Genomic DNA, 15,189 nt, shown 5'->3' with positions numbered 1-15,189 from the left:
GTGAAATTAAAATCTAAATGTCGTGTTTGCTTCACCAAAACATTTTTCTAACATAGTTCACATTAATTATTTATGTGTTCTCTAAGAGATGCCCCATGAAAACATTTCCAGTTTTTGTACCATTAATATAGTAGTAGCCATACACTTTAAAAATAAAAATCCTCTTACCATTCATGATGATTGTCTACAAAAGCAGACATTGGGCTTATTTGTACAGTATAGGTGTCATTTGCAGAGTATTCAAATAAACCATAGTATGGGTTGAACAGTTCTCTAGAGACAAGAAAAAAAAACTCCCTGGATGGTCCGCTATAATCCAACCTTAAAGGGAAAAAAAAGTATGTTTACTAAATTTCTGAAAATAACATCATTTTTGTATAATATATTTTTTGCACAAATGTTTCTCCTGCAAGCGGTACTTTATCCACCGGCACTAGGAAATGTAAAATGAAGAGTACTTCTAGGTACGAAAGCATATGTGTGTAGGCATTTAAGCAAAGCAATTTATATTTATGATTTTACATGAAAAATTGACTTCTTAGTTCTGTAAAGCTTACGTTACTCTGCATCTTACACTGTGAAGGGTTTTCCACTAAAAGTCATCAACTTCATTCGGAAGGTTTATTATAATTAACACAGAACCAAAAGCTGGAAAAAACCCATAAACCTATCATATATTGCAGGATATAGTTGGAGCAGATGTGATTGCCATCCTTCCTGTTCCATTATTATTAGACTTTGGACTGACCAAAGTACCCTGGCTTCTATAATTCCATGGAGGCAAAAACAAGTTCGACCATCAGCATTTAGTATCCACCTAATGCTAAAACCCAAATGATTGACTTAACATTTACACGTAACCTTACCCTTCTTCTCCAACAAATGTTACATAGAGTTTATTTTTCTGCAGATCTTTCCTTGAATAACCCATAATTTGATTAAAGGCATCTTCCAGTAAATGGTCTCTCCGTATAATTAACCTGTAAAACAGAGCATCAGGAAAATCTAAATAGTTATTCAATCCAATCAGCCACAATAAAAATCTATTCAGTCATTGATGGGAACCCTTATTACTTTTAAAAGTAAATTCTAAGGATTAATAACGTTACAATAATTATAGTGACTGCAGGCATCCTGGGTTTTACAGACTGAGACAAAGAGTTTTAATAAACCTTGGAACTGACTGGATTATAAACTTGCAAGAGCAAGGCCCTCTTTTCCTTTTGTACCAGTTTTAAACTGCACGAGAGCTGTGGTAAGAAGAAATTTGTCTCAGCAACCAAACTATGCATTACAGATGGACCTCCAATGCTATTTAATTATGTTACAGATGAGCTTGGCACCTATGTATAGAATCCAGCTAACATCAAGTCTGGAATGTATAGAAGAAAATATGCATATGCTGTGAAAAGCTTGGGGTACTTTGACGTAGTGGCGGGCTATATCGTGTGACAGAATCCCCCAATATTTATTCCTTAGGTAGTGGTTTTTAAAGGGTATTCGCTGGGTATGCACTGAATTCTTGCTTCGTGTACTTATTGGACATTATTTTTCTGGCAGCAACATGGGAACCTTGATATGTATGCATCTTATGTTTTTTCAGGTTGTATGCTTCCTTTTTTAGTATTTTTCATGCTGTGAAAATATGCAACTACATTTTACCGAGCATTTAGCAAGAGCATGAAAAAACCCTCCCAAACCTTATAAAGCAATAAAAACCTTAAAAATAAATAACTAAAAAATGAAATGTTGATCACCAGAATTAACCAAGGAGAGCTGACAATTTTAAGGCAAGACAGGAGGCTTCCTATTTTGCTTTACTTCCTTTACTGACACCAACAGCAGCAAAGAAAGAGTTAATAAACGAAACCTAAACAACCAATAGAAACACAGAATGATGCAGGTATATAAACCCTCAGCGAACCCCCATCTTCCTCTTTCTTTGCTGCTCACCAACGGCTGTTCAGGTCAGTCTAACATTTTTGGGGAGTTTTCTTTCTCCTCTCTCTGAGCTGTGCTGATTTATATTATTACTCTGTGTGATTTTTATTATTTGCTACTTGACGTTTTCCTTCCTAGGTTTATCCCCTTTCTGGTGGGGACCGGCTCTCTCGCCCGGTGTTTCTCCAACCCCCCCCCCTTCGGGGGGATTCTCTCCTCTTCCCCGTACCTTACCTGTTTCTGTCAGAACCAGTTCTTTTCTGACGGCTGCTGTCTCCGGTTTTCGCCGCTTTTCTCTCGCGTTTCGCGGGAGGGCGGTTTTTCTTTTCTCTTGGTTTCTCCGTCATTTTTGTTTCTTCCCGGCTGCCGGCTGTCTCTGGGTTTTCTTTGCCTCTGTTCTCGGCGGCCATCTTGCGTTTGGCGTCCGGATCTCGCGTTTTTTGCTATTTCCGCGTGGTCTAGTCGCCATTTTGTTTTCCCCGGCTTTCTCAGTTTATCTTGCGATCCTGCCGGCGTGTAGCGTTTTTTCTCCTACTTTATATCGGTGGAATCAGGGAGAGCTCTACTTCTACAGACCTCATATTGATCGCTACCATCCTCAGGCTGAGCCCCTGAGAGGTATATATATATATTTTGGAACTCTTCTGACTGTGCGCCTGTGCTGGCTAGTACTACCACTGTTTCCAGGCTGAGCCCCTGTGAATTATATCACTATTTCTATTACCAGGCTGAGCCCCTGGGACATATTTATATATATATTTTTTCTTCTCTTGAGTTCCTGTGTAACATACAGGTTTTTTCCTCCCTGTTTGCTGGTCGGTCTTGCTGCTTGCTTACCATGTCTCAGGATAATCTTCCTTCACATGAGACCTTTATGGCCTGGTTGGAGACTAAATTCTCCACCTCCATGGATGCCTTCATGGCAAAAATGGCAGCTAACTTCCCTCAAGGGCCAACTCCTGCGCCCTCTAATCCGGTCACGGTTCCCTCGGACTCCGACTCTGATAAATCAGACGAGGAACAGGCCGCTGTTAAACGCCCCTGGAAGGGCAGCAGCGTGTCCGCTGGTAAAGGCAAAGCCCCCGCCAAGGGTCTTAAACTTTCTGAGGCTCCTCATACCTCCGGCCGCCGGCTTCCTGGCGAGGACAGTTCGCTGAAGGAGCCGTTATCTATTGTGGATGAATGGCGGGCTGATTCTTCCAATGAATCTGATGCCTCACTGAATCTGGGTTCGTCCAGAGATCTAGACTCACGTTTCATCTGTGAGTACCTGGTGGATGAGCCCCAGCTGACCGACCTCCAGCACACCTCTGGCGCTTCCATCTCACAACATATGGCGTCTTCGGTCAAGGATCTGCCGGTCCTGGATCCTACTGGATCCTCCCTTTTCGACCCCAATTCCAATGCGTCATCCTAGGGCCACCGAATGGGCTCCGCCCGAACATATCGCCCTCTATATTCACAAATGGTTGCGTAAACCCCTTCCCAAGGAGGTTCGCAACAAACTCAGGGCCGAATGCCCATGCCCTACCATACCGGACAAAGTGCCACTTACTCCGGAATTCGACCCCAAAGTGGTCGCTTTGTTGGCGGCGAACAAGAGAGACCCTAGAAAGGGCCTGGAACAGGGCTTAAAATCGGCCCAAGACAAATTGTTGGACCTGCTCGGTTCGGTTACCCAGATCCTGTCTTTGACGGACAAAGCTTTTCTCCAGACCGCTCCTCTGGACCCTCAGACCATTAGAGACTGGGCTCTTCGAGTGGTATGTCTCTTAGGCAATGCCAATGTCGCCATCGCGACGGAAAGACGTAAAGCAGCCTTGCTTCGTATGGACCCTCGCCTGGCGGAGCTCAGCGCCACGGATCTGGGCGCGGCCGCGAATGGTCTGCTCTTTGGGGATGCCTTTGTGAAGGAGTTGAACCGGCACGTATCTCTCCTGACTTCTTGGAACAAAGCCAAGCTGTCTATGCGCAAAGTTTTCCAAGCCGGACCTCGTTTTTCCGGCAGGGCTGGACGACCGCGGGGCCGGGTCGCCAGCCGTTCGTCGTTTCAAGGCTCCCGTTCGTTTTACCAGGGCCACTCGTCCTACCGGAACCCTTTCCAGCAGAGGCCATTTGTCCAACGAGGTGGTTCAAGAGGCAGAGGCGCTTCCGCTTACTCCAGAGGACGCTCCGGGATCGGTAAGTCAAATTTCTGTTTACCCTTCTTCCCCTCCTCGGGTTGGGGGCAGGATATCCCTTTTTTCCCACAATTGGGGGTGGATTTCTTCAGACCCCTGGATCCTCCAGACGGTCCAGGGTTTTCAGATCGTCTTTGTCTGTCCTCCCGTGCAATCCCGCCGTCCACCTCCGTGCCGCAGGTCCGCGTCCGATCAGGCCCTGGTGGAAAGGGAACTCCGCGTCTTGCGCGACAAGGGCGCTATCCAACGGGCTCAGGGACCCATCGGTTTCCTCAGCTCGATCTTTCTGGTTCGAAAGCGATCCGGAGAGTTTCGCCCGGTTATCAATCTTCGGGCCCTCAACACTTTTGTGGTCTACCGCCACTTCAAAATGGAGGGCATCCATCTCCTGCGAGATCTCATGACAGAGGGCGACTGGTTCACCAGACTGGACCTCACGGACGCTTACTTGTCCGTTCCGATTCACCCGGATCACCGGTGCTTCCTTCAATTTCGCTGGGGCGGAAGCGTCTCAGTTCAGCCCCTTGGTGCTTTACCAAACTGCTCAAACCAGTTATGGCTCTTTTTCGCTCCAGGGGCATCTCTCCACATCAATTGTCTGGAACTGATCGCGGGCTCCTTTGCGACCAAAAGCTTGGCCAAGGATCGATCGAACTGTTGCCTTCTTCTCCGCATGGACAATGTCTCTGCGGTCCGGTACATCAACCGGTTGGGGGGCGCGCGCTCCAAACGCCTTACCGAGGTGACGAAGGAGATCTTCGACTTCTGTCTGGCCCGCAATATCTCCTTGCAGGCGGAGTATCTTCCGGGCTCGGAGAACCTTCTGGCAGACTGGTTCTCCAGACACTGGAGGGACGCGAGCGATTGGCGCCTTCTTCCCCAGGTCTTTCAGAGGCTCCAGTGCTTGAGGGGCCCGTTGCACCTGGACCTCTTCGCGTCCCGCACAAACCGTCAAACGGCGGCCTTTTTGAGCTGGCTTACGGATCCGGAGGCACAGGCGACGGACGCGTTTTCTCAGCGTTGGCCGGTTTCCGGTGCCTACGCGTTCCCACCTTTCGCTCTAATTCCGCGAGTTATACTCCACCTTCGTCGAGCCGCGACCTCTCTGGTCCTGGTGACTCCTCTTTGGCACTCGCAACCGTGGTTCCCAGCTCTTCTGGAGATGTCGATCCACGACCCATTGGCTCTCCCCTCCCTTCCATCTCTCCTGGTCGGCCCGGAAGGCCAACATCACCCTCTGGTTCTGGAGGGTCGTCTGCTCCTCGTGGCTTGGACGATCTCGGGGGACCCGGCTCAGGCGCGGGTCTATCGGAGGCAGCTCAGTCCCTGCTCCGCGAATCTTGGGCTCCAGGTACCCGAAAGTCTTACGGGACGGCTTGGCGAGGCTGGGCTTCTTGGTGCCTGGGACGGCGTGTGGATCCCCATTCGGCCTCTTTAGACTGCGTTCTGAATTTTTTGGCTGAATTATTTATGGCGGGTAAATCTTACCGCATGATCAACGTTTTTCGGTCTGCCATCTCCTTCGGTCATGTTGGTTTTTCAGGCGAGCCCGTAGGTAGGGCTCCCCTGGTTTGCCGTCTCTTGCGGGGTGTTCGTCTCTCCCGGCCTCCGGCTCCTCGATATGACTCTCTATGGGACGTGGCCGTGGTTCTGGACTTCCTCCGGAACTGGCCGGATAATGACTCCCTTTCTCTTCGACAGTTGTCGGCTAAACTCACCACTCTTCTCTGTCTCCTATCGTTTCGCAGGGTGTCTGATGTTCGGGCGTTTGACTCCCACCACGTTTCTTTTTCTCCCGATGGTGTTCTCTTCCGGGTTTTTCGGAGGACTAAGTCCTTATCCTCCTCCGTTTCTTACCCTTACTTCTCGGATGATCCCCTGCTGTGCGTAGCCAGGTGCGTCCGCTCTTATCTCGCTCGCACGGCTCCTGTCCGTCCACCTTAGGTTTCTCAACTCCTTATTTCCTATGTGAAACCGTTTCGGGCGGTTTCTTCTCCCACGTTGGCCAGGTGGGTTCGCTGGCTTCTCTCCTTGGCGGGGGTTGCGCCCTCCTTTGGGGCCCATTCTGTTAGGGGCGCGGCTGCTTCTGGCGCTCTTCGTGCTGGGGGGCTTTGGGGGACATTCTGCGTTCGGCAGATTGGTCTCGGGCCTCTACCTTTCGGGCTTTTTACTTTCGGCCTGTGTCTTCAGCGGCGGTTGCTCTGGTGTCTAGCGTTAAAACTGCAAAATAGGAAGCCTCCTGTCTTGCCTTAAAATTGGAAATTATTCTAGTCTTGATGCCCGAATAATTGTAATTTTAATAAAGACAGGAGGCGACTATTTTCCCTCCTCGGCCCTCCCTTTCTAGCTCTGTTTTTTTCTTGGGTAAGTATTAGGGTTTAGGTTCTGTCCTACCTTTTGCCGTTTTGTTTACCCTTGGTGCATTTATGTTTACTCTTGGCGGTATTTTTGTTACGCTGTGGGTTGCCTTTTTTTGGGATTTTCGATGTGGTGTGCTGTTACGTGTTTCTCTTCTTCTTTCAGCGTGATTTCTGCACCTGGAGGTCTTCGTCTGGCTGATTGATTGAGGGACGTGTTTTTCCCTGTTGGAGAGTCCCTGAGTCTGATGTTCTGTTCCGGATCATGTTCTGGTTCGATGCTGCGCTGTTATTGGATTGCAGCGGTTCTTGGTTCCGGTTTTCCTGGTTCGCAGCTGATCAAGAGGAAGATGGGGGTTCGCTGAGGGTTTATATACCTGCATCATTCTGTGTTTCTATTGGTTGTTTATGTTTCGTTTATTAACTCTTTCTTTGCTGCTGTTGGTGTCAGTAAAGGAAGTAAAGCAAAATAGTATTAAAATTACAATTATTCGGGCATCAAGACTGGAATAATTTCCAATTACCCCCTTACTTCCCACAGCTCATGCATAGTTGGGCCAAGGTTATTTTAATAACATTACATTAGGAAATAATATTTTCCCAAGGTGGAGTCCTAAGTATCACTTTTTGGTACTTGCATATCAGCAGATTTAAGGCCATTGCAATAAGCACACTGAAAAAACCACAAAAGCATAACATTAAATGAAAACATTATTATTATGTTTCATTTTTATCGCTCCAACACTTATTACAATATACAGTATATGCAAAGAAAATGACAAGACCAGAAAAGACAGAGTAAGACAAACCAATACATTGAGCAAAAAAAGCCAAAACCCTATAACCCACATCCAGGACATGGAATAAACATGGAAAGATTTCTTGCAGCAGTTAGGCTCATATTTAACATGTGATAACTGATATTATGTTTTCCATTTATGTCAAACATAAGTAATTCCTAGGCAGCTTCCAGGTCATTTCTTGAGGGAAATGGAACAAGCGATGATAACTAACAAAAACATATCCCCAGCTTTTAATACTTACTTTAATTTCCCAGGACCCTGCCCGTAACCTTTCGTTTCAAGCTTTCGATAAAAATTCCGTAACTTTGCCTCAAAATCCCGTTTGTAGGGTGCTGGTGCTCGTGCATTGGCCCGCTGAGTACCTGCAAAAAACACAAGCAGAGATCTAATCATTTACCCTACAAACTGTAGATTCATTTAAAATCTCTTTAATACATGTTTTTCTTTTTTATTTTACCTGATCAAAAGTAGAAATAAATAATATAAGACAAGATGAAACACATTGGACCAAAATATTTGCAATGTATACTATACCTGGTGAATTTTGGGGAGAAGACACCGGGGAACCACGTGGAGACTGACAGTAGCTGGGATGAAGTAAGGCATGCGGTGGGACGTAGGACATTATCTCTTCTTCAAAAAGGCTGGTGAAAGAAGCACATGAGCTGGTCAGTACACATCTAATTAAACCCTTTTGGACTGGTGAAAATGAAAGTAAATTTACTGTACTGTATGTAGCCAGTTCTAGATGCAGTATCTGCACTTCTTCACTGAGACTAAAGACAAAATGTTTGTATTCACTTGCACAAAGAGACAGGAGCCAACTGCTTAATCACTGAAAGCTGTTTCATAAATAGTTACAACAGAACATTATGACAGAAGGGGCATCAGCCAACCACCCTAAAGATTAAATTTGTTTATACAGTGCAATGTTTCCATTATGCTTCATAATTGTAACAACCACAGTTGTTATTATGGATTAAGGTACAGTACAAAAAACGCATAGCTCAAAACCGGTCTCAAAGGCATTTCATTATACATGCGTATGAAACATTTCCATACAAGGCAATATTTCATACCTGTCCAACTTTCTGATCCCTGTGCAGTTTGGCAAATTAATATGCCATTGATTGTTGAGTGTTAAGCAATACTGAAGTTCTTTTGCAATCTTAGACAGCTATTCCCAGGCTCATTTGCTTTAGGTTTAATAGATCAATGCTTTACAAAATTGTACCAGCTAGTTACCACAAGTAAGAGACTCAGTCCCCACACCCAATAAGTATAAACACTGCTTTCTCTCTCTTACCATTCATAAATCGGTAAGGCTCTGGATTACTCTCTATTTCATCCTGCATGCAATAGAAGCTCTTACGCCGAAACATCTGCATTAGTTACCTTAAAAGAATGACAAGGTCTGCATCTCCAGATAGACGTACCAGTCCTGAGGGACCTTCTGCTCGAATAAACTGAATCTTCTCCCTGTTTGGCAAATACAATTTCAACAATTCTACTCTGGTACAGTACCACATATTATACTCTTTATAAGTTCATAACGCCCTCCAGAAAATAACAAGAGGGGAGTGCTTTCTTTCTGCATTTTGCTACTTAGGACTATACATTATGATTTAAATAAAGGCTTGATGGTTCTTCAAACTGCAGATCTTCATCTGCCATTTTACCAAAATGACAATCATTGTCAATTTCAATTACAATGGATAAATGCAACTGATACCTGAATGTCTCTAATTACCTGAGTGAATGGTTCCTGCAGAGTTCATGCTGACGTTCCTGGAGAATTTCAAAGATGTTTGGCTGACGTAAGAATGCAACTATTTTTTCATTGTAACCTGGAAATACAGCAAACAGACATCATGATCTACGGTTTTAACAGTAAGGATTCAAAGGATTTCAAAATAAATATAATACCGTATGTTCTTATGGAACACAGTGCTGATTGCAAGTAAACTACTATTATTTTTTACAAACAAAAATTCATGCTACTGTAAGAGCACAAGTGAAAATAGCTTTTTTCAGAATCAATTGGTAACAGAGACAAATGAGATTCAAAAGTACATACCAACTGGCATCATATCTTGGTAATGGCTCCTACTAACTGTATTAAATGTGCTAGATGGTCTTGGCAAAACCGGAGGCCCTGAATGACGTGCATCTTCTCCCACCTGAGTATTTGAGAAAATCGACACAATGGAAAATCATTCTGAATGGTATTATTTAGCTTTCTTCAACGAGTAACTGACAAAATAATGAATCATATGTCTTTATTTTTAACGATAACGGCACAGTTGATTCAGAAGTATTTCTATTCTTTTCAGCCAATTGCATTATGATCTACCAGCCGTTCTAAATGATCTAGTTCATCTTATGAATAATTAAGTCATTTTAAGTTTGGAACATACAGTATTTTCATTCTGCTGGATTAAACCATTTACTGTAGCATACATAATACATAGCAGAATGTAAAGACACATATGGAGATTGTTAAAAAACAAACAAAAAAAAATCATAATTTTGTCATTTGTACAAGCATAAACATATTTATTTTTTCTTTCTTATTGAAAGAATTTATGATTTTCTTTTGCATGATTAAATCAGTACTTAGAAATCAGATTTTCAGGTTATTCTGCAGTCAACTAACCTCCCCAGCACTGTGGCTGCGCTGTCTTGTTAAATGCTGCCGATGGAGCAGTGCACTGGTTGGCCTGCTGCTTTGTAATGGAAGACGTGGGTCAATAAATGTGGTACTTCGAGCGTTGTGGTCAACAAAAAAAGGCTAGAGTGAAAAAAAGGTGGAAGAGAGAAAGTTCAATGACAACTCCAGAAAGGGAACAAATTCCCATGGTACATTTCAACAAACAAACGTCCTTTCCAATGGGAATATGTTTTTCAATATAAATATTAATATTTTAATTTAACAATGAAGAAAGGGAATTATGTGTATGGAGCTCTATTTCAATTACGGCCAATTCCTATATTAAAATTATGGTCATGAAACTTTCTGTTATGCAGCATTCATGATTAAGAAGATGACTGGTTTAGTTTTAAATATCTTTCCAATATGTTCATTGGACGTTTGGAGTATGAAGCAAATAATGCTTTGCTTTTTTCAATGAGAAGCATTGCTATAGTACTCACCATCCTTGACATATATCAAGAATGATCAATTTAATAACATGGCAGTGGGAACTCAATATCTATATATTTTTTTATTGAATGATTATCCTTTCATTGGTATCTTGATAAAAATTGATGCTATGAACTGGAAAATGTACAATTTGGGGAAAGCTAAATCCAAGTGTTACATAGTATAAGAATCTTCAGAGTTTCTCCATTACAAACTTGAGCTTTACCGCTTATAAATTTGCCCATAAATTTGCCCATTTTTCTTTATCGTATAGAGATATACCGTATTGGCTCAATTATAGGCCCCACCCTTAAAGTTTGGTGCTATTATAAAGAAACATTTATTTTTAAAGAAAAAATACACATTAGTGGAATAGTAAAACAGTATGAACAGTAATACATGTAATTTAACATTTTTGATCTCTATTATGCAGTTAGTCAGCATATGTTATGTACAAACAGAAAACCATTTTACGGTCCCCCCCTTAATTCATAATGCACCTTACTTATAGATGTGCCCCTCTGCTCCCCAGACATGCCACTCTGCCCCCCAAATATGCTTTATCCCCCACAGAAATGCTTTATGCCCCTTAGATATGCTTTATGCCCCTCTAGATATTCCACTCAGCTACCCAGATATGCTTCATGCCCCCCTTATATGCTTTATACCCCCCATATATACCACTCTGCTCCCTAGATATGCCACTGAATGTCTACACAATGCACGTAGACAACCTCTGCCGCTCCTCGCCGCTTCCGCTAGGGCTCCTATGCTGGAGCTCCGTCATATAAGCCCCGGCGGAAGTGCCTGCACCAGGGAAAGTTGTCTGTGCGCATCGCACAGATGTTCACCGGCTGCCAGAGAGGATTATCCAGTTCTCCTGCAGTGCTGCTCCTCCTGCTGGCACTTCCTGCGGGCTTCTATGGTGGAGCACCGGAAGGTCATGTTATGTCGGCACTGGGGGTTGTCTGCATTGCATCCACCGGCTGCCAGAGAGGAGGAGGATCCAGGTCCCCTGCAGCGCTGCAGGGGATCTGGATCCTAACCCTGCTGCTTATCCACAGCAGGGCTAAATAAAAAAGAAAGAACACCTGCCCGACGCCCCTGAACTGCATGTCCCGGGCGTCAGGCGTTATGAATTAAGCACCCCGATTATAGGCTGCACCCCCACTTTAAGTCTTTAAAAAAAAAAAAGACTTCTTTTAAGAAAAAAGAGCAGCCTATAATCGGCAAATACAGTATTGTATGTATTGGTGGTAAAAACAAAGAAAAGTATTACTTGGGGACCTTTTTTAGCTTTAGTAATTTTTATGGAAATGTTATTTATACCTTGTTTTGATGATCATGTTTCATTTCCCAGCCTCTTGGCAACTCGAGTTGCTTGTTGGCAAATATATTCAGGAATGCTACAAGATCTCGGTTGTGCTGATAACGCTCAAAATGATGTGTGTCTCGTCGAACTTTGGTGATCATGTGCTTCAAACAAGTGTTATTAGTAAACATGCGATAGGCACTCTGCAACAGGAAGAACAATTACAATAGTTAATATGAGATAATGAACAGGGAACGTATAGACACAGAGCACATGTTGCCCTTTACAAAGTCATGCAATTAAACGAGGCTCATACTAAATAATAAAACTTAAGTTCATCCTAAGGTACAAAATATTAACCCTTTTATACCCTTGGCTTGCCAGGAACTGTAATTTAAGTGTTCTGGCTCAACAAACGCTGACTCACTTAACAGTACAAGCCGCCTTAGTTAACACAGTGGCTTTGTTTACTTTAAGAAACAATCATGTCCATTTTTGACAAATCTGTTCCTTTATGTGTCATCCTACAAGCCCCCAATCTACCCATGTAATGTTCCTCTTTAAAAAAAAAAAAAAACTCTTGTTTAGCTCGGCTATTTTAGTGCGATGTCCCATTAGCCTGCTAGTGGCCACTGTCCCAGATGGATACCTGCAGGGTTCTATAGAAGTGCATGTGCAATAAATCCAGTTTGTTTCACTAAAAAACATGTATATGTGGGGCAAAACATTGTTTTTTTTCACGAATGCATGCAGCAACTTCATATAAAATGTATGTTTATGATCCTCCTGTATAAGTCTCAAGATAATAATAGGAGGTGTGACAGTACAAAAGAGGAGATAGGGGTTTCTTCTATTCTGCAAAAAGAAAAAGCTGCTTAATGAGGTCAGATTAGAAACTGACTAGAAAAATGATACTTTCATTTCAGCTGGGAACTGAGATTTTGAGCACACAAAAAGACATCATTACAATCAAAAGGTATTTAGGGGACCGGCAGGATAAAATGATACAGATATTTAACGAATATGTGAGAAAGGAAAAGGGAAATATGGTTACATCAATGGTACATGGCCATGGTACATATATATATATATATATAAAAAAATGTCTGTTGACCTCCATTTGTGCATCCAGAGAGCAAACGAATGATGGCACAGACTTACATTTAGCAGATGAGCATCAAAATTCTAATGTTCCTGACACCCCGTTTAAAGGAATGGGCATATTAAAGTACACTGTGAGTACTTTAATATGCATCCTTGCAAAATGGAAAAGAAACACTTACCTGACTAAAAGTTTGCAGCCATCCTGCAGAAGATGCCCTTCTCCTCCATGGTTGCCATGGTTGCCACTGATTGGCTGCTTGAAGCAGCCAGTCAGTGGCAGGAAAGTATTCCCATTAAAATCATTACTATTTTTATTGTAAAAAAAAGGACACCAAACTGGGATTATTGACTAAATTCAGTCTTCCAAAATGTGTTTACTTACAGGGTTTGAATGCAGAACTGTAAAGAACTCTGTACTGGTCAGGAACTTCACAGGAGGAGAGTTAAGCAGTAGACTGAGCCTGGACCTTGAGGTAGAGTGAGGAAGCGCATTCTCTCTTCGGAAATCTAAAGATGATATTATAGATATCAATGTAAAAAATGTGTTCAAGTTTTCAAATTACATCTAAAATGAAAATGCTTTGTCAACAATGTTCTGATTAGGTAAATCAGAGGCTATTTATTTTACTAGCTGCAGCACCACCGCAAGAGTTCTCCATATCTGGGGCGGTGGTGGCATATGTCAACCATCCTAAAGCCCAGACATTAGCATTTTACTCAAGGCCTCTTTGTGAAACAGTTATAGTAATGAACTAACAAAAATGTGTCACAAATCAACATATGGTAATTGGTTCACTAGGTCTGCTTTGTAATGTAAACTCTTTTTTTGTTGTATTGGATCTAAACTAGCATGCTGTAAAGAGAAACCCTATCCTAATTGTTGGATTGACAGGAGTTTTACCTTTCTGCCTGAATACATAGTATGTGTTTTTACTATTGCTAGTATAGCAACTTTTGGAGATTTAATAGTGGGCAGTATGATCCTGTAGATCTACAAATCTCCACTAGGAGGAGCTTTAGCATTACTTTGCATACAGTCAACATAAAAGCTGCCAGCAAGTCATGATTTTAATTGAGCAGGATTCTCAAGTGAAGAACTAGTCTCTCTCCCTCTCTCCGTGCCTCCTTGTTAATTTTTGAATATAGTGGTTTTATAAATATCTGGATCAACGCACTCAATATATCATATTTTGCACTTAATCTGTTAACAACAGTCCCATTTTGTTATTTTTTTCTTTTATTGTTTTGGGGTGTTAGTTTTCGGTCAGCAGGGTAAGGGTGTTAGAGGGATGGATGCCTAGCTACACAATGTATGTGCAAATTATTGTAGATTCTTTTCTAAAAAAAAAATTAAAATCCTCCATTTATTAAATTTGTTCTCATACTAAATGATGTCCAGAAAACAGATATAAAACCCTTTCTGCCTTGAAAATACAAGTATACGCATATATATAATCCATTTGTAAGGCTTAAATATTGGAGAAGATTCACCGATGCCTTTTTATGAAATATGTCCAAAACCCTTGGATGCAAAGGTAAATAAGTGATACAAAAAGTTTGCAGGGTATTGGTAATTTTTTAACCATAAGGCCAGTGAAGAAGTCACTACAAGAGGGACTGTGGCATTTACACTTGGGAAGGGTGATTTTACGCATTTCTCAAACCTGCATTAGAATGATGATAATCAACATCTTCTCCTACTGCAGCTCCATCAACTGGATTTGCCAGTTCTTCAGGATGATCATTTGTCATTGTTCGTCGGATGCTTTGATACCTGTGATTGTCAGTTATTGAAAAAATAAGTACAACTGCAAATGTTCACAGTATACCTTTGGATGGATCTTATTTTAAGTTAGTAGCATTAGTAATTTGTGCTTGGCAAATGAAGTGGGATGGATACAACTTTTGGATGGATCCTATTGTGTATGATAAACAACCCATTATGTTTATATTATTTTTACCAATATTAAAAATAATAATTAAAAAGTACAAAGACAGAAGATGTTGAAGGCCCTCAAGCGCTAGAGATTACGATCTAAAATAAGACCACAGTTGGAATGGGAAAAGAAAATATCTTAAAAAATAAAATATAAAGCTCCTGCCTGAACAAGAATTATACATTTCTCTTCTGCTCTACTACTACATTCTTACACAATATACAACAATAAGTAGGCAAGTCTTTTGATACATAATAAGAATATTACCAAACAATTTACACAAAAAATAACTAACTCAATTTGCGTGCACTCGCTTTCCTTGGGCTGAAAATCGCTAGATGCAGGGCCGGCCCGACAATGGAGCTGAGTGGGGCAACTGCTCCAGGCGGCACTTTTGAAGGGGCGGCACTTTG

The 15,189-nt window shown here is 42.3% G+C and overlaps 1 protein-coding gene across 2 annotated transcripts in view; it reads right to left on the bottom strand.

Moving 5' to 3' along the window:
* The window catches only part of HECW2 (HECT, C2 and WW domain containing E3 ubiquitin protein ligase 2), a 101,496-nt gene that overhangs the window by 7,312 nt on the left and 78,995 nt on the right, over positions 1-15,189 (bottom strand). For both annotated transcript variants that reach the window (XM_053472220.1, XM_053472222.1), the window contains exons 12-22: positions 14,504-14,613; positions 13,222-13,346; positions 11,753-11,938; positions 9,938-10,072; positions 9,359-9,461; positions 9,032-9,128; positions 8,677-8,760; positions 7,816-7,925; positions 7,523-7,643; positions 867-980; positions 169-321 (exon numbers count right to left, since the gene is read on the bottom strand). In XM_053472220.1, the coding sequence (XP_053328195.1) occupies positions 169-321; positions 867-980; positions 7,523-7,643; positions 7,816-7,925; positions 8,677-8,760; positions 9,032-9,128; positions 9,359-9,461; positions 9,938-10,072; positions 11,753-11,938; positions 13,222-13,346; positions 14,504-14,613 (1,338 nt within the window). The remainder of the gene's footprint in view (positions 1-168; positions 322-866; positions 981-7,522; positions 7,644-7,815; positions 7,926-8,676; positions 8,761-9,031; positions 9,129-9,358; positions 9,462-9,937; positions 10,073-11,752; positions 11,939-13,221; positions 13,347-14,503; positions 14,614-15,189) is intronic.

The sequence above is a fragment of the Spea bombifrons genome, chromosome 7 (assembly GCF_027358695.1).
Source record: "Spea bombifrons isolate aSpeBom1 chromosome 7, aSpeBom1.2.pri, whole genome shotgun sequence".
NCBI lineage: Eukaryota > Metazoa > Chordata > Amphibia > Anura > Pelobatidae > Spea > Spea bombifrons.
Note: the sequence above shows the minus strand (reverse complement) of the source record. Positions and strands in the feature narration are given on the sequence as shown.